Raw genomic sequence first — 23,790 nt, 5'->3', positions numbered from 1 at the left:
AATCAAACCACCATTTATCTTTTTTCACTTTCTCTCTCCTCACCCATTTTCTGCATTTTCTCTCTCTACACCCATTTTCAGCATTTTCTAATCCAAAATTTTCAACAAACTTTGCGACAAATTATCCAAAAAAGTTGTTCAACTGATACATAATTCAACAAATCAAGGTCGAAATTCAAAGGAGTAAGTGATTTTGTTCATATTTAATTCGAAAAAGAGTATAAACCCTAATTTTTATAATTTATTGTTGCAATTGTGTTACAGGAACATTTACTATTTTTAGTTTTAAAACTAGTAATTTGAACAAGTACATTTTGAATTTTGAGTATAAAGTATTTCATTTTTTTTTTATTGTAGTATGAATGAAATAGCTTCAGAGAAGAACATAAAAAAAAAACTGGAGAAAAGTAAGCATTAATTAAATTAGTTCGTAGTGGTTTTTTTTTTTTAAAAAAAAAAATATTTATAAATGTTCATTTTCATTTTGATAAATGTTCATTTATATATTAGTATACAATCATTCACATGTTAAAAAATGATTAATACAAATATTTATTTATTTATTACTACATAGTCATTGTAAAAATCTCCTATTGTAGACTAAGAACTTTTAAAAGATATTAAAACTTATGGTATAGATGTTAATATTTCTACAATTCCGAGGTAATATATGAACATATACTGAATTATAAGTGTTCATTTGTATATTTGAATCTATTTGAGTTTATATTTGACTTTATATGCCAAAATAAAAAAATGTTCATTTTTATGATATGTTATGCACATTTATGAAATGCATAAATATTCATTCATGTGAGTTGAGAAACTGACTTATGCATACTATGAAATCTTTTGATCATATAGGAAATTCATAATGTTCATTTACATATATAGTAATGTAAATCAATGTAAGTATTATACTATAATCTTAGCAATTTTTATCGAAGAACTAATAAATTATATCTGTACATTCTACAGTTTTGTTTGCAGAGCGAAGGAAACCGTTTCAGAGAAGAGAAACAAAGATTATCGTTCGTAGTTATTTTTTTAATTTATTATTATTTCTTTAATTTTTATTTTTTATTTTTATGAACGTTCAATTTCATTTTGTTAAATGTTCATTTATATGTTAGTATAACGTCATTCATATTTTAATAGATGATACATGTTAATTTACGTATTGATAAATGTTCATTTTCATAATATATAAATGTTAATTTACGTATTGATAAAATGTTCATTTTCATTCTTATTCATGATCATTTCATTTTTAACAAGTAAATGCATTAATTTTAAAATGAATATGTGCATATACTTAAAAGTTCATTTTTATACTACTAATTAAAGCACCCAATTATATCATAAATTAGTTATTTTAACAAATTTAATAATGAATTTCAATAAGAGTGTGTGCTATATAGTATGTAGTTTTCATGGAAATGATTCTTACAATTACAATAAGGAGTGTGTGCTACCTTTAAAATTTTCAATAACAAGTATAAAAATTATAAATTTTATACATTTTTATCTATAATAATACTCCTTAATTAAATGTTCAATTATAAATAATTATATGTTCATTTACAACTATTAATAAAATATGTTCAGTTTTAAAATATTATATGTTTAAAATGACGTCACTTGGGGAGGGGGGTGTAGGTAGGAGAAGCTACACCGGGGTGTAGTGTAAAATTTTCAACGTCCAAGAGAGACATAAATTCTATTGGGATTTAATTTTATTATTGTTGAGCTGATAAAGCCCATCTACTTGTTCTACCAAGAGTTTGGAGCAACTACCCAAACATAGTGTATAATCAGCACGAGAGTGAGGATAACGCAAGTGGTTAGAGTTTTCCTTCCGGTTACAGGAGATCCTGAGATCGATTCTCACCCCCGTCATTGTGGCTCTCTAAACACCAAAAAAATTAAGGTGAATCAAACAGGGCCTTAGTATGGTGATTGTGCCGGGAAAAAAATCTAAAAAAAAAAAATATAGCTTTCAAAATGATAGCAGTTCATATTATTAACCCTAGGATCACAAAGCAACTACCACTATCACTACCACTATATTCAATCTAAAGGGGGCCATTTAGTATATAAATGCTTTCTTTATTGTCTTGTATCCATCACACTATACTAAAAGAGATTATCATTGAAACATATATTGCTATATATAGAATTAATAGAAGTCCTGATTTATACGTAGTATATTAAAGTACCTACTTTATCTTACATCCTTATATTTACAAAAAATTAAACTCCATCTCTACATCGAAATATGTCATGACATGAAGACGAAAAGTGATGAGACTATATTCATGTTCAAAGCACATTATAAAGTATGATAGCTAACACTTACATCCTTATATTTACAAAAAACTAACATTACAAAAAATTAAACTCGATCTCTACATCGAAATATGTCATGACATGAAGACGGAAAGTGATGAGACTATATTCGTGTTCAAAGCACATTATAAAGGATGATAGCTAACACATACATCCTTATATTTACAAAAACATTACAAAAAATTAAACTCAATCTCTACATCGAAATATGTCATGACATGAAGACGGAAAGTGATGAGACTATGTTCATGTTCAAAGCACATTATAAAGTATGATAGCTAATTAACACTAATAGTAACTTCTAATTGCTAACGTTACTTCTTTCGAAGAATCTAAATTTGGAGTGATCAAATAGTGGTGGTGTGAGGACCGCGCACATTGTGTAACACACAATGAGTACTTGAGTAGTAGTACTTTGCACAATTCACATGTTTGAATTGATAGTTTTTTTTTTTTTTTCATTCATTCTAGTTCTAGCAAAAAGGTGATAACTTTCAATAAAAATTAAAGAAAGGAACGAAGGAGGAACACGTAGTTGAAATGAATATAATGGAGCACTTTGATTGTGACTTGTGAGTCCTAGGTTAAAATTACAAAGTGGATATACGTACTAGACTAGGTCAAATTCTTATTAGAGAAACACGTCATTGGAATGTGAATATAATGGTGGATCTAGGAAATAATTTAGATTTTAGATCGATCTATTTTAGAGGATGGAAAATAATAACGTACAAAGTAAATAGCTAGACTTTCCGTAGGTTTTTTTTTTTTTTTTTTTTTTTTTCAGAGGCTTATTTTATTCACCTTATTTTCACATATTTTAATTCAAGTATAATAGGTTCGGTTAAATTCAGATAAGTTTAGTTTAGGAAAAAATAGTCATGATAAGGGTTATCCAAGTTCAAATTATAATTAAAATAAGTTGAAATAAGCTTTTATAAGTTTAGTTAAGAGAATCACATACGGATATCTAGTAAGATTTAACAAGTTATCTAATATGAGAATCACATACGGTTCAATTCCATTGATATGCAAACCAAATAATTGTAGACTTTGCCAAAAAGTAAATTCCTAATTTAAAATCGAGATTGTACATAGGTGAAAATACTCTTAACAAACTTTAAATGCCTTAGGTCCCATACTTGATGACTGATGAGTATTGACCACGGAGTACTTGATGATTTGCTTTAAATTGACTATAAGATTATCATTGGTTTAGTAATTTTGATGGTATACTTTTACCTTAATTTTAAATCTCATTTACATTATCGTCTGCCATGATAAATTCGATCTTTATAGACCACACTTAATTTGATTGGTCCTACATATTAATCGTAATGACTATTTGTTAAGGGACCTTAAAATATGTATGATCACGATTTTATGTCTATAACACTCACTTGGTCCCATTAACCTTTAAATTTCTCCAAAAGCTATAAGATAATGGAAGAATTGACATCCATGACATCCATTGATATCATTTTATGTCTACTAGGCTGATTAGTTTATGGTTGTACAAAGTATTGAGTGAGTTTGTTTACCATAAGTCCATCCACTCAATATATAAATTTCCAAAAATTGATACGGAGTATGTCCAAAGTCCAATAACTTACTATATGAAAATTTTAAAAACTTATACAAGTATATATATACATTTCAAATGTCAGTTAAGATGTTCTGAAACTTAGATGAAATATCCAATAATGTATATCTATTTTACCGTGAGTCGATGCAAGGATCATTATCATGTGACATATTTAAAATAATGTAAAACAATATCATGTGAGACTTTAATGGACGTTTAAAATAATGTAAAACAATATCATGTGAGACTTCTCATAATATGCCTCAATAGATATTGTAAGAATATGTTACTAAAAATATTAATAATCAACTACTATAACAACTTTATTGTAACAAATTAAAGATAGTGTCAATAACGAAGTATCATAACCTTTATCCACTCCTCTCCTCCTACACACCCGAACTACCATAATCGTGCTAAGTAAAGTACATATTACTTCCTTCATCCCTTATATATAGTGCGTACCAGTGGCGTATCCAGGAATTTTGAACCGTGGGTTCGAAATCTAAAAAAAAAAAACTGATGATAATATATTAGTTAAATATTCAATACATAAGTTCAAATTTTGCGACTCAATATCCGCATCATCAATAGGAGACAAAATATCTTCTTCAATCGGAGGATTCCTTGAACTAGGTGAAGAACTAGTAGTGGACTTTTGCAAATTCTCGGCACGTTTCCAAAAAAGACTTTTTTTTTTTTTTTTTTTTTTTTTGAAAACAACCAAAAAGACTCTAAACTCATGGTAAGTTGGTAACAAAAGCTCTACAATCTACAATAATACACAAAATAAGCAATATAATAATTGTTATTTTCAATTTTAAAGTCTATACTAGTTACAACATTACTACTTTTATAAATCTACTACTTTTAAAGTATAATTCTATTGCAAAAAATTATACTTCACATGAAACAAAAATCCCAAGTCCCCAATATACATTTTTTTTTTTAAATGTTATTTTGTCTGAAATCTGAAAAAAAAAAAAAAAAAAAAAAAAAAAAAAAAAAAAACTAAAAATGGGGACAGTAAGAATCGAACCTAGGACTTATAAGTATCTCGCTGCTCTAACTTTTTTTTTTTTTTGACAATAGCAAAGGAACAAACAAAGAGAAAACTAAGGAAAATTAAAACTACTCGTACGACAAATCTTGGCAATATCATTTTCCCTCTTAACTTGGTCTCTCGGCACTTTAATTATGGCACATCTATTAAAGCATGCCCCCATCTCTTTTATTTCACTTACCGTCCACGAGATCTCCAAGTCATTACCTTTGTCGCCTTTGAGGTTGTTGATCAGGGTGATTGAATCAGACAGGATAAGAATACCCTGTTTACCTTGTCTCTGAGCCCACTTCATCCCTTCCAAGCATGCCCAAGCTTCGCAATGGAGGGCTGAGTTAGCAGCGCCGTGTCTCCCTCCTTCCCCCGTCGTCCTTGTTAGCCCATTACTCATAACCGACCAACCAATCCCTGCCCTCTTTGTTTTCTTATCCCAAGATCCATCCACACTTATTATGTAGCTTTCAAACCCCTCCCTTTCTTGTCCCAACTGAACATGGTTGTAACCTGGTGGGAGGAGGTCTAACTTTCAGCTCTAACCAATGCGCCAAAGTTACTCAACAGATTATTTACCTCACAAAATCTCTTTTAACCCTGTTTTTTTTTTTTTTTTTTTTTTTTTTTTTTTTTTTTTGTTTTTTTTAGAAAAAAAATTAAAACTTATAATTTTTTTCCAAAAAATCTGTGGGTTCAATGAACCCCCTTGAACCCCCCCTAAATCCGCCCATGGTGCGTACAGGTTAGAAGATCAGACAATGGTTTAAGAAACGGATTGAAGAAGATATATATACCTCATCCTCTAGCAATCTAGCTACATATAAACATTCGTTTTTACAGGTTTTAAACATTGTCATATTGAAATTCTGGACATGCAAGAATTTGGTTTTTTATAACTTTATGTTGGAATTGATAATAAATTGTTATAGGCCTTATAGGTAAAGTGGATACACTTTTATTATGAGATGATGACTTGAAAATGAAGAGTAGAGAAATTCATGCCATATTAATTATTGTTGCAAAATTAATATGTGCCAGTCAAGCAATACATACGTGATAAACCACATATTTGAACTTTTGAAGTGGATAAGCAAGAGTACAGTTCAGCTGTAGTTTGTGTGGAAAAATTACTCTTGTAATAAGGACAAAAATACGTTTACATATACATCTAAAATAAATAATTATGTTAATATTCTTTGAATTGAGAATAATGATAGAGTAATAATGTTAAAGCTAGTACTCTATTAAATTGAAAAGATCTTTTCGATGAAATACATCTATATCTTAATCGAAATTGATAATTACATTGATATTTATAGAATCGTGAATGATTGAGTAATCTTAAAATTAAATGATACAAGCAACTGAAAGGGTTAAGATCGTTGTACTCTTGTATATTGTTATGAAACAAAAATCCGACATTACATACTGTATATAATTACGATGAAAACACGTGTACATAACAATAATTACGCTGACATCATTTGATTAGGTAACGGGTAATTGGTTTCACCTTACATGAATATGAATATAGAAGTACAATAGTTGCACAAGATATTTTATGACAATCACGTTGATATTGTCTTTTGAATCGAAAACGATAGAATAATTATAATCTTAATAAGAAAGGATTAATTTGATTGTTATGTTAAGAAATTGTTTAGTGATGAACCAATATTAATTGAGACCTAGGTAGAAGAGGAGCAAGCTAAGAGCACGAGTACTACGTTGTCAATAATTAATTAGTTGGTGCATCTCCATCTGTCTCGCACTATCAGCCTATCAGAAGACAAATAAAGTGCACTATCTGCGCCTTCTATTCAAAGTTGACAATTTTCATCCACGCATCCATCAAGAACATTCAAGACTATTTTTGCTTTTCATAATGTTGTACAAGTATTATTGAATTGAACAAAACTTCTGTAAATTATAATGCAAATTATTGATTTTAATATAAAGATTTTACTTTTGTTATTATAGAGATGCTTAAGGTTTGATTAATACTTGTGCAATTTGTTTCTCGTTGTAATAACGTGAAATACGCAATCTTTTTTATGATAACTATTACAAGTATCAAAAAAATAATTATACTCGAATTAATTGTCTTCTTTTTTGACTCCGTACTTTTTTAGATTGATGACATGCATGCATAATATTGCATAGCCATATAGATTACTCTAGAGGACTATACTCCTTTTTTTGTTGCACTTGTACAACATCTTACTAGATTAGTGTCAATCGGATTCAAATAAGTTTGGGAAATTATTGTCTATGCATGTGACACTTCCTAGACCCATGTATGTATTTATAAACAATATCATCCTTGACTTAATAAATTGTTAATCTTACTTGAAAAAAACTAGATAGTAATTGTAATTGTTTACAAACATATATATCAATTCAAGATTGTTTTAATTTCTTTGTATTTGCTGAATTTTTTTGAATCTAGATTTTTTTTTGGGGTTTGGGGGGGGGGGGGGGGGGTCAGATCTTTAATAATGAAGAAAACATACAGACAAATTGAAAAATTACAAGATTGCTTTGTTTATAAACAATTATTTTTGGTTTCTAAAAAAAAAAAAAAAAAAACAATTATTTTGATTCTAATTTTATTGGGGGTCATTAATGATGAAGGAAACAAATCTTTAAAAAACGGAAAACGACATTGTACAACTAGATTGTACGAACATATTATGTTGCTTATTCTTGAACTTTAATTGTAAAATAATGCACTTTGTTGATAATCTTCAAATTACAACCCTAATTATATTGTAATTTATTAGTTAAATATTTTTTAGATATCATTCAAATTTGAAATGTCATCATATTCAAAAAAAAAAAAAAAAAAGTGGAATCATGCTCAGCTTAAGGCGCCCAAAATGGAGGTTCTCATATTATGTAAGCCGTGTATTCAATGTTATTTGATGGTACGTTGTTTCTCATTGATCAATCTACTTACAAATACGACGTTAATCAAGGAAATGAAAATTTAGTCTCTCTCAGTTTTTAATTTTTGAGCAGGGAAGAGAAAATTGTATATACTAGAGTTATCACCATAAAGTAATTAATAATATAAAAGTGGGCTTGTGTATATGCAAATGTTGGGATGACTCATATAAGTGAGGGTAAAAGAGAGAATTTTCTTATACGAACTTTTAAAAAGAAATATGAAGAATTTTTAAAAGCAAGGATTATAATAGTTATGACGGGGCATAAATTACTGGTGACTGTAATGGGTGCACGCATGTTTTCTTTAAATTCACAATACGTGGAGATTAGTAGTCAATACAAATCCTAATATATATTCTAGCCTTCTAGGAATTGAATCTAGCTTAGGTACAATGTGAAATCAATGAAATTCTTAATTAAAGTGAAAGAAAACATGAATGTCGACCAACTGATTCGTCTAATTAAGCACATACATATAAGCTAGATTGTATACATCTTTTATACTAGTAACAAGAATTGTGAAATTATAAACCTACGGGGTACGAAATATGTGAACGAGATGTTAAAGAGATTATCAACCACAAAATAACAAATCGTGAGAACATTGGCTTTTTCTACTTTAATTTTATTTCATGATGAGAGTGACACCATTGGTTGTATGCTTGTATCTTATACATGATATGCCCGACAACAAATTTGTATAAATAATGTCAATGTATATTATTAAGTGACCCACTAAAAATAGAGTTGTAACAAGGAGGACCTTTAAAAGAAAGTTTGCTAGCTAGTATTATTATATTATTGGTTCAATTTCATAATAACGAACCATAAAAGCTAGCTAAGCTCTCCTAGAGATGGATGGTGGTGGTGGTGGTGGTGATGCGGGTGGTGGTGATCAAGTCATTGTGTTCATGGCCGAGGGTCATAGTAACGGCGGTCAATCCGTGGACTCCGACCATGCCAATGGCAATATCAATAATATTGATCGACGTGGTGACAAGAAAAAGCCACCCGCCCTACAATCAACTAATACTCTTAGAAAGAGAGCCACCCTACGTCGTCTTAGCTTTTCTAAACCTAAGTCTCGAAATGTTGAGTTTAACCTCCCTCCCAAAATAAATGTCATCGACGAGTTTGATAGAGATCAAGCTACTATTTGGGAAGAAGAAATTAGTAATAATTGTAATAATGGTGGTAATAGTGGTACGGACTTTTCCTCCTACTCCTCGTCTGAGGAGGAGGAGGAGGAGGAGGAAGAGGAGGAGAAAGAAAGTGAAGGTAAAAAATATCACAAAGCTAAAAAAAAGAAGAGAAAGATTAAGTGGAGGAGAGTAGGAGAATGGTCAATATTTTTTGTTATATTGACTTGTTTGATCCTTTCTTTCACGGTGAAGACCCTTAGGGACTACCCCATGATGGGTCTAAGGCCGTGGCAATGGTGCCTAATGGTGATGGTAGTGTTTAGTGGCCGGCTTTGCTCGGGGTGGCTAGTGAGCTTCTTGGTGTTTTTGATAGAGAGGAATTTCATGTTAAGAGAAAAGGTGTTGTACTTTGTGTATGGGTTAAGGAAGAGTATACAAAGTTGTATTTGGTTAGCACTTGTGTTATTAGCTTGGACTTGTATGTTTGATGCTCAAGTGCACCAAAATAACAAGGTGGTCAAGAGGGTGTCTCAATTGTTAGTCGCGGTTCTAGTTGGTGCAATCATATGGTTGGTTAAGATTGTTTTGGTTAAGACCCTAGCTTCCTCTTTTCATGTGAGGACTTACTTTGATCGTATGAAGGAAAGCGTTTTTCATCACTACATACTTGACGCACTCTCAGGTTCTTATTCATTGTTTTTTTGCTAATTTTTATATGCATCTTATATTTTTCTTACAAAAATAATATTTATCTGGTACAATTGTACTCCATAGGATTCTTATATTCCATCTTCCAACTTTTTTTTTTAATCAATTCCATCTTCCAACTTTATTTGAATTTTTAGTCTCGTGAAAAGATTTTAGAATAAAAGGATTGGAGGAAGTACTCTAAAACAATTATTTTTAATATTGATTTGTGATTCAAAAAAGACATTTCTTAATAATTATACAATATAATATCATCTTTTGTATTTAAAATTAAAACAATTCATCAACTACTCAATCTTACTATTGTTGCACTTAAGATGTGCCAAAAAAAACTAGATTTGTTCCTAATTTTATTGTAACTAAAGATGGATTTATACATACACTTTTTTTTTTTTTTTAATGAATACATAATTACATAGACCCTTTACAAAAATTATATAAAAACAGGATTTAATCTTATACGAGGAAAGTACCAAGTTTCTGTGAACCATGGTCTAGTTTAATAAACAATATTGATGCAATTTTTATTTTATTTTCCAATACAAAAATCTACTTAGAAATTTGTTGTTAGATTTAAGATAATGACACCAAAAATGATGTTTTCTTAGTAAGTTAAATTAAGGTTTATAAGTTAGAAGAGTATATTCAGAAAGTGACAAATATCTTGTGTTTAATTAGATAATATGTTTCTTTTTTTTTTTTTTTTTGAAAGAAAGGATAATATGTTTCTTAATATAAATTGATTTGATTGATTACATTAAGTTAAGCAAGATTACTAAAACATTCAAAATAGGCAAAGAATGCTTAAAAAAAGATGATACGAGTAACACGTTATAATCAATTGCTCACAACAACTTTTACACTACTTTTTGACCTGAAATAAGCCAACTAGCCAAGTGTTTGAATGCTTATCAACCAACCAATTAATAAACAAAGTGAAAATCTAAGCCAACCATTTTACTCATGTACTTATTAATGGAGTAATATGAATAGGCAGGGAGAATTATTTGATTTGATACCTAATTTGTTTTAATAAGAATCACATTCTAAACTCAGTACTTTATGACTTACTTTAATTTCTTCTTATTTCTGTTATTATTATTTAGATTTGCTTCATGAAATTTGTTAGTACTTTTGAACTTAATTACTCTGTGTTTTTAGATTGTTATATTGTACTTTGACTTGCATCATTTGCATTCTTCAATTTGACTGTAGTTTTTCTACTGTACTTTGACTTGCATAATGGTTAAGAAATAACTAAAAATGAGAATATTTTTTCTAATTTAAAATTGACAATACATTCTACTTCTTCTATATCTACTTTAATTATAGGGAAGTTTTGGGAGATAATAATGAATGACACCTTTTTTTGTAAAGCTAGAACATTATATAATCTATAAAAAAGCATATGTAAAAAATGAGGGGAAGCGCTCAGATTAGATTACGTAAAAAACAAAAAGGAATGGTGGAAATAAATGCTACGTGCTTATTTTAGAAAGTAACCCGTCATTGTACTTTAAACCACTTGTATGACATAAAAATAAAATGTGGCCTATCATTTAAAAATCCGACAAATAATTTCTGTGGCTATGATGATGATTTTGCATGTACAAAGATGAACTGCATGGCTGGGTGAGTAATTAAAATTCGTCGGTGTAGCGCACTTGCGCTTGTATGTGCTACATAATGATGTACGGAGTATATAGGTAAATCCAAAGTCCACTATTAGGCGTATAAATTGTTACAGCTATGATGCTAGGTCCAAATTATTTGGACAAATTGGCATGTCGCAGTTCCCACTTACTGCGACATATTGAAGCTTTCGGCATTTCTCCTGGATACGAAAATGACATGTCCACATGAACACATCCTTATTGTTCTAGCTAGTTTTAACTAACTGTCGGGCTAATAGCAGATCTTGGCCGAAAATATAGGAGGAGATAAAACTTAAATGTATAATATCTTGCTTAATAAAACAAATAATATCAACCATCGTGCTACAACATTTTAAATTTCCACATGTGACATGTTATATAGTATAGATGACGAATACCCTTATCTGATTGTGGACCACACGTCAATTTATATGTAAAAGAGGTTTATTTCAGTCTAATAACTAACTAATTAAACCAAAAAAAAAATTTATTTGAAGGTGATCCCTAATTCAAGATCCGTCTCTGATTCCACACAACTTAATTCTATCGTGAGACACAATTGTAGTGTGACATGTGACATTGGTATATGGACAATTTAGTTATTATTACTAGTTGGTGATGATGAGTTTGAGGCCCTTAATTTGCATGTAACATGATTTATATGTTAGTTAGTAGTAATAGTATACATGCCTTAGATGTTTGCATAAAAAAAAATACATGACTTAGATGTTTGCATCAAAAAAAAATACATGACTTAGATGTTAGTGAAGTAATGAATGTGAATTTGAATTGTTATTGATATGATTTAGGTCCACCAATGGATGAATTACTTTGGGAACAACATAAACCAATACAAGTGTCAAAATCTTTGCCAACGAAATGGAAGGATGCTAAGGAAATGATGAGATCAAAGAAATATGGATCAAGAAAATTGGACATGGAGAAGCTTAGGGAGCTAAGCAAGGAAAGTCCGGCGTCGATTTGGAGTTTAAAGAGGTTGATGAACTACATTAGATCTTCTAGTTTGTCTACGATTTCGAAGACAGTTGATGAATTTGGGAAAGCTGAATCTGAGATTACTAGTGAATGGGAAGCTAGAACTACCGCTAAACGCATCTTTAGAAACGTTGCAAAACGCGGTGCCAAGTAAGTCTTTAAGTTTTATATATAATACCCTCCTTTCATTAAAAATAATGTCACGTACTAGTATAAAAGGGACTCGTAAAGTACAATGATATAGATGGAATTCATTCCCATGCTAAATTAAAAATTTACTATTTTGAAGGTACATTGAGGAGGAGGACTTAGCAAGATTCTTAAAAAGGAATGAGATTCATGCTATATTCCCTCTTTTCGAAGGAGCACTTGAGACAGGAAGAATCACCAAGTCTTCTTTCAGAAATTGGGTGGTAAGTTTATATATATAGTCCTATATATGTTTACACAAATGCAAGCTTATACAAATTATTTAAGACAAAAGATTGGACTGTATATGTTGATTTTCTGATGAGTACCTACATGACTATATATGGTTGAAAGGTACGAGCTTATTTCGAAAGAAAGGCTCTAGCACATTCACTGAACGACACGAAAACAGCAGTGCAGCAGCTTCACAAGATGGCATCAGCAATTGTTATTGTGGTAATCTTTGTGGTGTTTCTCTTGTTGATGGGATTAGCAACACCAAAAGTAGTCGCATTTGTCATCACACAAATGGTAGTCCTTGGTGTCATCTTTCATAACACTTGTAAAACTATCTTCGATTGCATCATTTTCGTGTTTGTTATGCACCCTTTCGACATAGGAGATCGTTGCAAAGTCGATGGAGTTCAGGTATGTTAGTCTCTTTTATATGCTAATCTTGCTAATTTTAGTCGCGATTTACTGAGATTATGTTCCTATGTGATTGCAGATGATTGTAGAAGAGATGAACATACTAACCACAGTTTTCCTGAGGTATGACATGGAGAAGATCTACTATCCGAATTCAGCTCTTTTAAGCAAGCCAATCAGTAACTTCTACAGAAGTCCCGAAATGTGGGATACAATTCCTTTCACCATTGATGCTTCCACTCCGATTGAATCCATCAACGCGCTCAAGAAGGCAACACAAGGGTAAGGCTGCTCTTCTAGGACTATATATAATTATGCTAACACTTGAATAGTCATAGGGCCTGTTCTGATTGACTGAATTGAGTTGACTAATATCAGTAATATGACTAATATCGGTGTTTTGTGCAGTTACATTGACAGCAAGCCAAATCATTGGAATTCAAAACATAGTTTCATAGTAAAAGATATAGAAGATCTGAACACAATGAAGATGGCCTTATGTGTGCAACACACTATCAACCACCAAAACATTGGTGAACGAAACCTTCGATTAACTGATCTTATATTGGAGCTTAAGAAGAACTTTGAAAGCCTTAATATCAAATATCACCTTCTTCCACAAGAGGTCCACCTTACTCAGTTCAACATCAATAATTCGCCGAAGCCAACACCATCTTAATATCCCATGTTATAATGGTGTGTTATGTATATTCATTTCCATGTTCTGAAAACCTTGCAAAAGTGGTATACATTTGCTTTATTTGGTACTTGCTCTGGCTTTACTTGTGTCATACACAGGTACGTGTTCAAGTGTCACACTTGGCTACTTATGAAAAAATTTCATGTTTTTTTTGGCCGAAAATAGTGTCAAGTTTCCATACCTTAGCTTAGTACTTGAAGTGAAATGAAGATGTAGTTCGAGTAAAATCTGGTAAGTAAGATGCTTATATGATCTATCTATGTTTCCTAAAATATCTTCAAAAGAAACACACTTTCGCTGTGTGGCTTTGATTTCATTGTTTGTACAAAAGAATATTCTGATATTGTTGGAAGTCTTGGAACTTCAAGGTTTGATCAAGGTATTCTGGAACATAATTAAGCCGAATCACCAAAATCGGATAAAAAGAATGAACGAATTTTCAGAAACTGAAGGTGTCAGGGGAAAGAAATACAGATGAAAAATGATAAGAAAACAAAAGGGGGGCATTATAAAACATCATAATAGCCCCAATTACTAGTATTCTTAACTCTTAAGCTAATAAAAACAGCCCCAACAACTGGGAGGGACACTACAGAGAAGATATATATCAAGTTCAACTGCTGTAAAATATGTAATATGAACATGCTTCTCTGTATGATCTGTAATGTGGGCTGAAGATCCATATCTTAGTACGAGTATTTTCTGATCCGCGAAACTCAGGCTGAAGTTGCATTCTATGCAATGTCAAGCCTTCTTTGCCTCAACTCTAAACGAGGGGAAAAAAATTTAAGGGAAAAATAAGTTAAAGGTACTGAGCTTGTATCCTCTCTCTATTCTGCTCCCACCACATCTTTGCATGAACTTCACCAAATTTCTCACGGCTGCATAAAACATATGTCAAAGTTAGAGATCGCGTAGATCCAAGAACATTGAGTATTGAAGTCATGAAACTAGATTAGTCTGCATTCCTCTAATATATAAACTAGACAGGTTTTTGAGAATAATGGAAGGTTAAAGATCAAACGATTAGTTACCTGAATCTAACACGCCGTAGCTCTCTAGTACCATCTGCCAACTGTCTGATGGTAATATACACCCCTGGCTCATCTTGCTCAACCCACTCCGTTTCAAGTTCACTGGCGTTGCTAACTGAGACATCATCTCGAGATGAGGTGGTTGTCCGTGATGGTTCCATATGCTGGGCACCCATGCCATAAGCACTTGATCCTGCATTGTAACCATGGTCTGAAGGCTCGGGTGGGAAAAATGATTTACTTGAAGGTTGGTAGTAATTTCTCGGTATCCACTCCTTGTTAGTCATAGGACTCTCCATCACGGATCCAACTCTAGTGTAAGTGGAATCTCTGGCCTGTAATTAATTCAATACAGCATTAGTATAACATCAAAATGACGGTCTATTTCAGAATAGCAAACAATTGACAAATTTTAATGGACGAGTACCTCATCATCTGATCTTGCTGGAGTCTGAAGAGCTTGTCTATTGAATCTTTGGACATTGTAAAGCTCCATGATTCTGTCGTAATTCTCACCCCACCATCTTTGAGCTTGCCATTTGTTGAACATATCACGGCTTTAATAAGAAAATACACGATGTTAGTTCACTGCTGATAACCACTTGGAACAAAACTTGTTGAAACAGGACTATTTGTTTTATCTTTTGACATAATCAATCTTGAATAAGATTGAGTTTATAGGTTGATCTAAGTTCATACCTGAATCGAATTCGCTTCAAATCATTCCCTCCATTAGGAAGAGAAACAAATGTAATATGCACCCCTGGCTCCACCTGTGCCATCCATTCTTTAGGTTCATCCTCGTCCTCTATCACCAAATCACTAGCAGCAATAGAATCTCTTCCTCCAGGAGTTCTGTCACCTCCATATCCACCAGCAAACCTCGAATGTGATCTTACACCACGATGATGCATGCTGCTAGTGTAATCCCATGCAGGCGTTGAACTTGAGCTTCCAGGTTGCATGTAAGAGTACCGGCCCCCTTCTGAAGCACTATCATACTCCACGTATGACCTCTCGCCTTTCTTAAAATCACCGGAGCTTGTGCAGGGCTTGCACTGCTTATAAGCACCAGAAAACTTCAACGCCATATCCTTTATCTGCAAGTCATTGTAATCAAAGTTAGAGCCAAAACTTCAGGCATAAAACAAACTGATGGAATATGTTTTTTTGGTGTCTTTCAAAAGTATGGATGTTATTATGTGAATTGGTGTCACGTAGAGAAAGACCGCCTCTTTAAAATCATATTTACATGAACATAATAAAACAACAAATAGACAGCAATCATGCTACAGACAAGGAGGTTGAAAAGCCCTGAGGAGTGAGGATTCAAAGAAAAACCTTGTATTGACAAAAGCCAACATTGACAACATATGAAGTATGAAACAAGGAACAAAGTTTTGGACAAACGTAACTCAATCATTATTGAGTTTGGACAAGAACATATCGATGTAAATTTGTACATTGATCTAAGTTTGTTTTGATAATTTGCTCAAATTTCATGTATTTCAAACATATATTATCAAGCATCATTATAACACCAATGTACAATTTTATTCTTTCTTGCTTTGTTGATCAGATTTTGGCAGCTCAAGATGAAATGAGCCAAGTATTGCTCCTAAAGTGCTGCGCTCATCTATTCAAAAGACGGAAAACATTAAGTCCACATAGTGGGTAGATTACCCAACTCAAACAGAAAACATTATACAGTAAATGATACTCAAGGCTTTGCTGATGGATTTAACTCAGCCATACTGATGACTATATTGGCTAAACAAAGAAGGGTGGTCAAATACGGATTTACAGGCATACTCGATATTGTTTAAGGATCATTTTAATTTGTTTTAACAAGTTAATGCATGAGGCAAAAACACCAGTACATGTAATTGAAATTTGGCCAAAGGGTAGTTTGTACAATCTCTTAAAAACTTTTACCAGCAATTTACATCTACCCTTGATTCAGTAAACTAACAAGAAATTGTTTCAGACTTTCTGTATTGGTATAAGAGCCTAGCAACAGTTATAGCTGCAATGTAACTCAGAACTATACACTGCACTCTTCATACATGATTAAGGCTGCAATGCTGAAGGCTCAATGTTTAAGATTATACAAGTACTTGTATGAATTTGTAATTTTATATACTGTATTTTCCAACAACTATAATTTTATAACAATTTATTTTTTTTTTTAAAAAAAGGTATAAAATAGGAACAAAAATATCAAAATTAAAATGTGCTCAAGAAATTAAGGGATCACTTTTAATTTTTCCTCATTTTTTTCTTCTTCTTTTTGAGTCCATTATTATGTAGTAGCAATGAAAAATTAATGTAAATGCGACCATACCAAATTTCCTTTCCCTTTATTTCAATATATACTCAATAGTATTATGATAATTTGTTACATATATGGTGGACAAGAATTCTATAGTGGGTCATATTATAAGACACTTGCAAATCTTTAATCAATTTGGCGTTACTTTTCTACGGATTTTTACAGCTATGTTTGGTACAACCAGACCAATTTATATTTTTAGACAACCTAGCAAGAATTTCAGTTGATATTAAATGATTCTATCATGAACTAACAAGTAATGTAATTATGGTATAATACATGAAGATAAAAGAAAGATAATTTATATACTTTGATCAAAACCACTAGTGTCTTCTATAATTGATCAAAACACTATGTATAAAATATTCAAAATCCGTTAAATATTCGAAAGCCTTAAAGAGGATTCGAACCTCCAAGCTCTTAAGCAAAGAATATGAGAGCCTTGTTATCCCAAAATGTGTACTCCACAATCCACAGATTACTATTTACAGCCTACCATTACATAAATACGTAGTAAAAAATAATGTGAATTTATTATGAAAGGGTTACGAACTTACAATGTGGATAATTCATTTGTTTGTTCAAGAAGATTCGATAGGAGTGACATTACCACATTTTGTAAGACCTTTTGATTTAAATTTTATTAATATAACCACAATTATGATTTTAAATAATTATTTTGTAAGTTGATTTTGAAGAGTGAACTAGAAAATTGAACAATTTTTGTCTTTTATTTCCAAATACCTTAAAAACAAAATTTGTTATCCAACAAGCCATTAGCATGAAAAATATGTATAAATGAGAGTAATGTATAAAAAAAACAATAATTGAAACATAACCATTAAAGGAGAACACCTAAAGTGACAAACGTAACCCTCTTTCATGAACGAAGGGAATACATTGAAGGGCTTAAAAATATTTAGCATATCAATTCTTCACATCAACCACATGCATTAAAACCCAAAGACAAAAGAAGGGGTCGTGATCTATGATAAAATAGCATTAGATGTTCATGTAACAAAATAAATAGGGGTTGAGAGTGACTAGACCAAACCCATGCTTAAATAGAGATGTAATGTAATTGGTAGCAGGGTCTAACTGTCTAAGTCTAGGTACCTAGCTAAGATCTAAGCTGCAGAATTTATATTATAAGGTCTTTTTGCAGCCTCTCCATCAATTAATTGTATGGCTGATTTGCTGATAACTTATTACAGTAATCTTAATAATGCTTTTCCATTGGACTACTCATATTAATATACTACGTATTCAACATAGACCATATATTATACATTTAATAATAGTCTGATATTGTATGCCTATCATATAGTATGCTCTACGTGTATAGCTAAGCTACTAGCTAGAGTAGCAGTCAAGCAGATACTGTATGATCACTCTTTTCTAACCGGATGCAAAAAAAAAAACACAGACTCTTTCAGAGTCAACTCTTTTTTTCATTTCTTTTCTTTTATTTTCTTTATTTATTTATTTTAGATCTCCTACCAATTTAAAGTTAGTTTATACAAAGTAGCAAATGATACTAATGTATAGTAATTAGTAATTCAAAAGACTTTCATCAATGAAAAAAAAACGGTTTAGTGTATGTCTATTGTTTCTTGATTTGTTAATATTTCGAAACATTTTTTAATTTGAACTACTTGAATATAAATTATTAAATTACTCCGTTCTTTATACTTCCTATGAATATATAGATTACAGAGTACTTGTAATGAATAAAAAAAAAAAAAAAAAAGGTAGGAGTACTTGTTAACCTAAAAATAATTAAATTTTTTTATTTTAAAAAAAAAAAATATAAGGGGGCATAGGTGTAAAATTGTAGGGAGTAATAAAAAAAAAAAATGCATAATTCAACTTTAAGTTATATCTCTGCAACATTCTTTGGTCCCCCTCAAATCCTGATGCCCCAAATAGCACGTGACAGTACAAACTAGGGAAACGAGCTTTAAGTAATGGTTTCACAATCAAGGAAAAAGAAGCTGCCAAAAAGCCAAGTATCATATGGAATGGTATTGATCAACTAACAACCCAACATTTTGTACTGTACTACTTCTACCAAATTACTACTCACCAAGAACATTTTAAACTACAACTACATACCTGTGCTGTTATGCCTTTTACAGATTCCTTTGTGTTTGGCGTCGCATTCCCACTTCCACGCCCTCCTCCGTCTTCCCCCTTCTCGTCTGTCTTCGCACACGTTATACATGTTAACATCTTTCTTTACTCGCTCCTCCTCCTACTCAATTGTCGTTGTTGATATTACACCTGCATTGTAATTGAATAAGTACCTTTTAGATTTAAGTGTCACGTTACTAATTGAATGGAACAAGTGAATGGTAACATCGTATGTATATATAGCATGTAGGTAGATAAGCGTGTCATTTGATAAGAGGTTTGATTAGATGAATCATTACTTTGGTATAAGTGTTTAACACTATAAGAATATTATGGGCTTTTGCCAATTTTACACGTAGAGGATGTAGAAGAAGAATGGGCTTTTTAGAAAATTTTGCATTATGAATAAGCTAAGCAAAGGTTCAAACTTGCCAAAAGAGTAAGGAAGGAATCTTTTCCTCTTATGACTTAAATATATTATAGAGCTTACTCGTCAAAATGAGAATAATTAGTACAGAATATTTTGCGTATATAATCTATCACGAGTAATATGCCTTATTTCATATATCAAAACTCTATGATAAAGAAAACAAAATCATTTCTAGAAATTGATGACATAGTATCTTTACAAGTAAAATCCAATATTAAGGTGAAAGCTAATATCATTCTAGATGTTGATGCAAAGCTTTAATCCAAATTAAAGAAAAAGATGTGAATAATAATCAGTAAAGATTTTCCGCTGCCTAATTTTGGCACAAAATCAAACATGGTCAATTTAAGAAAAAAGAAGCTTAAAAAGCTCTTATTCAATCTACTCACAAAATTAAAAAAAAGAACCTTGTAAACATAATTTTCTGGGTCCAAAGGTTAAGTATCATTATCAATTTGGTGGGTCCAATATATGATATTTTGCCCTCAAAATATACGTATTAAATTAAATAGGTAGACAAATATAATTAATAAATTATGTGCTTACCTCTTTCTAATAAATTACAAAGACGAAAGTGGATGAATTGTCAAGGTATAGTTTGGCCCATATTAGGCCATTTCATACGATACAAAGTAATAGTGACCCAGTTCATCTTACGTAGACAAATTTCACAATGCAACTACTTCATTATTTTGGGACCGTTTTTAGTACGTTCTTTCAAATCAATTTTTTTCATCAATTCAATTCTTAATCTATAAACATAAAACCTAAATTTTTCGGTACAGACAATATTTAGGATTCAAGTCTTGTCTAACAAGAAAATTGTTATCGTTACATTTAGTTGAATCACTCGCCACTCCATAAATGACAAGTATATAATTTTAATGACAAGTGTCTCGATTTAAATTTGACTCGTACTAAGGTTATCCTACCTTAACGGGAGTCTTTCAAACCCTATGAACACATTATTTTTATTAAGAGTCTTTTCCACCCTTGGGGTCAATCAAGCCCAAAAGGGTCCATTAATAAAACTCATTAATACAAACCCCATTGACAAATCAAATGTAGAGCCTTGAACAAGGGTTTTAATCTTAAAATTACTAATTTGATATGTGTGACATTATTCGATTCAAAACCAACCCGAAACAAATAAAGGTGTACGTACAAATGTACAATGGTACAAGTTCTCAACAAAAATGTTGCTCTAGTTCTCTTAATAAAATTGTACAGGTAATGTTTTTTTTTTTTTTTTTTTATCTTTTTAATAATTTATTTTTCATTGTAATTCCAAGAATGAGTCAGAGAGAGAATGATGAGTAAGAAAAAAAAGATAAAGAGAAAAAGAGCAATCTCGGGATCAGAGAGAGATTGTTTGTAGGGAGTTGGGAAAAAGCTCAAATTATTTAAAAACAAAACAAAACAAAAATGAAGTGCCAATAATTGAAAGAAGAACCCTTTTAATTGAAGACTGATAAAAAAAAAAAAAAAAAAATTAAAAAAATGGGGGTAAGATTTAAGAAGTGTGCTTTGAAAGTGGTCCGTTTATCAGTTCTATGTGGATGCTTTAGCCTACACCTTCCCTTATAAAGAAATTTCACATCCTTTTACTAATTTTCCCTTCTTTTCCTTAATTTTCACCTCTCAACTTTTAAAATTAATAAATTGATTTAATTCCTGCAAATAAATTACTCCCATGAAATAATAAATGTATTTATTTATTTATATGTATTAAATAGACAAATTTGCTTTTTCTTTTGTGGTATTTATGTACACTTTACCTGTTCTATTGAATAGTTGTCCTCAAACTAGATGAAAGACATTAGAATCTCCTTTAACTTGTGTTATAAACCATCATTCACTTTTTTAGCACATTATAATCCAATTTTGAAACAAGAGAATAACACTCTACTACTTGACATACAAACAACATTATCAATACCCGCCAACTCGACTCTTCACCTTCCCTTAATTGCCTAACTGTTAAGCAATTAGCCGCAATATGTTGAAAAATGCAATTAGCTAATTGATACAGTAATACTAATAAAAAAGTTTAGTTTTGGGATTAAGTGAAGATTCTTCTCTAAAGACAAAACTAAAATCCAATCCAATTATTTTCCTCATTCCCCCTTTTATCTTATTCCAGCATATGTTAATGTTGTTTCATTGCTTTTTTTTTCCTCATTTTCTTCAATACAAACAAAACCCAGAAAAAAACAAATCACCAACAACATTATTACTTGATGACATAATAATCCAAGAAATAAAAAACTTACCAGCAACAATAGTGATATTACGAATCACGCCTTTGTTCTTCTTCTTCCAAACAACTAAAAATATAATTAATCTTGAAAATTCTTCAATTCTTTTTTTTTTTTTTTCCTGCTTAATTTGGAGCAACAACCATCAAACCAGATCACTGTTTATGAAGGACGAAAATGACTCCGCACACGCTATACCCTTTTTTGTCTTCTTGGAAAACGACGTCGTAATTTAATTTGCTACCTCGACGATGAAATGAGAATCTTTATTGTACAACCGGTTGTATCATATGAATATAGTTTTAAGAAAAATAGGATACTAGTAGAAGGAAAATCAGGAGAATATATTTCTATAAATCGTAAATGATTTCATGTAATCTTGGAAATTGCGCTTTCCGAAAATCCCGTTCAAAAAAATTAGAAGGATTTAATGAAATTATGATGATGCCAAGAGTGGGAAGGAGGAGAGAGAATGAGGAAGAGAAGAAGAAACAAACAAAAGAAGAGTAGAAATTAGTTGAAGTGAAGGTATTTAAATAAGGGAGGATAACGGCGTTAATTAACGGAAATGTTGGCGTTAATTCTTTAAATTGAAAGTGGATTTGACGGTAGCCGTTAAAGTTGAGGAGGGTAATAATGTAATTTCATATTTATTAATATTTTGTTTGTTTAGGGAAATGAAGACAGATGGGCCAGGCCCAAGTTTTAAAAGGGAGCAAAATGGGCCCAGTTTGGTCGTTCTGAGGTTGCAGGAGGTCTATATTAACTAGCGTGTGGGGTAAGTTTCCACGTGTCGTTGTTTCATTTGTTGTGATCACCCCCTGATGAAATTAGCAAATTACGGCTTTTTATTAAAAAGAAATGTAATTCTTGATTAATTATGTGAATTAATTTGACAGGTGATGGAATAAGAACATTCCCATCATTTTATTTTTATTTAATTTTGTTTTTCTACCTTATTATTTTATTTGATTAGAATAATGAAGTATAATCATTTGGGAAGAAAGATATATCATGTGATCATGATAAATCATGGCATTTGCTAGCAAAGGTTTATCATTGCATTTTTGGTGTAACAATTTATATAAAATATGGACCACTAATGTTAAATTTCAATATGTTTGACAAAGAATGAAATGTTAATTCAAAATAATAAAAATGATTTAGGAATTAGGTGGGAGACATTATGATATATAAATACTATTTGTATATGGAGTTAAAAATGATTAGTTTAATGTGCAATTTGAAGCACTCAATTATGTAGATAAGATATAAACTAGTTAGATATAATACATTTTTTATTAATTGTAACAAAAATTGAAGAGATTTTTTTATTAATTAGCTAGCTTATGTAATCAAAAGATTGATGAAAAAAAAAATACTCCATCCGTCCTTTTATTAGAGACCCATTGATAAATGTTAGAAATGAAACTCTAATAAAAAGAAAAAAGAGAATATATATTTACTTCATACAAAATATATCTAACAAGTATACAATAGTGTAACCTGTTCTCATTGACTGAACTCAGCTGAACTAAACTGAACTTATTAGAGCTGAACTGAACTTAACTGAAATGAATATTTTATAAAAGAAGGAATTAGGAGCTGAACTAAACTTATTAGAG

General features: G+C 31.1%; 2 protein-coding genes across 2 annotated transcripts; one reads left to right on the top strand and one right to left on the bottom strand.

Annotated features, from left to right (window-relative positions):
* Nucleotides 1-8,667: 8,667 nt before the first annotated feature.
* LOC145599088 (mechanosensitive ion channel protein 10-like) lies at nucleotides 8,668-14,294 on the top strand. Its single transcript, XM_081655500.1, has 6 exons — nucleotides 8,668-9,764; nucleotides 12,255-12,591; nucleotides 12,731-12,854; nucleotides 12,985-13,278; nucleotides 13,358-13,560; nucleotides 13,687-14,294. The coding sequence occupies exons 1-6, from the start codon at nucleotides 8,795-8,797 to the stop codon at nucleotides 13,955-13,957; spliced, it is 2,199 nt and encodes a 732-aa protein (XP_081511626.1). The 5' UTR covers nucleotides 8,668-8,794; the 3' UTR covers nucleotides 13,958-14,294.
* Nucleotides 14,295-14,374: 80 nt separating this feature from the next.
* On the bottom strand, nucleotides 14,375-22,630 carry LOC145598032 (protein BREVIS RADIX-like). The gene is made up of 6 exons (XM_081654321.1): nucleotides 22,181-22,630; nucleotides 19,460-19,627; nucleotides 15,712-16,112; nucleotides 15,440-15,569; nucleotides 15,013-15,347; nucleotides 14,375-14,859 (listed from the first exon to the last, which is right to left on the bottom strand). The coding sequence occupies exons 2-6, from the start codon at nucleotides 19,574-19,576 to the stop codon at nucleotides 14,781-14,783; spliced, it is 1,062 nt and encodes a 353-aa protein (XP_081510447.1). The 5' UTR covers nucleotides 19,577-19,627; nucleotides 22,181-22,630; the 3' UTR covers nucleotides 14,375-14,780.
* Between the last annotated feature and the right edge of the window lie 1,160 nt (nucleotides 22,631-23,790).

The sequence above is a fragment of the Chenopodium album genome, chromosome 20 (genome assembly GCF_948465745.1).
Source record: "Chenopodium album chromosome 20, dcCheAlbu1.1, whole genome shotgun sequence".
Classification (NCBI taxonomy): Eukaryota; Viridiplantae; Streptophyta; class Magnoliopsida; order Caryophyllales; family Amaranthaceae; genus Chenopodium; species Chenopodium album.
The sequence above is the reverse complement of the archived record's forward strand: the minus strand, read 5'-3'. Positions and strand labels throughout refer to the sequence as shown.

Bases quoted from the DNA above. Each gene is read 5' to 3' on its own strand.
- LOC145599088 (XM_081655500.1), top strand. From the start codon at position 8,795: ATGGATGGTGGTGGTGGTGGTGGTGATGCGGGTGGTGGTGATCAAGTC. The intron at 13,279-13,357 runs GTATGTTAGTCT...ATGTGATTGCAG, and splicing joins GCAAAGTCGATGGAGTTCAG to ATGATTGTAGAAGAGATGAA. The intron at 13,561-13,686 runs GTAAGGCTGCTC...TGTTTTGTGCAG, and splicing joins CTCAAGAAGGCAACACAAGG to TTACATTGACAGCAAGCCAA.
- LOC145598032 (XM_081654321.1), bottom strand. From the start codon at position 19,576: ATGTTAACATGTATAACGTGTGCGAAGACAGACGAGAAGGGGGAAGAC. The intron at 16,113-19,459 runs GTATGTAGTTGT...AATGACTTGCAG, and splicing joins TAAAAGGCATAACAGCACAG to ATAAAGGATATGGCGTTGAA. The intron at 15,570-15,711 runs GTATGAACTTAG...TTCTTATTAAAG, and splicing joins TTGAAGCGAATTCGATTCAG to CCGTGATATGTTCAACAAAT.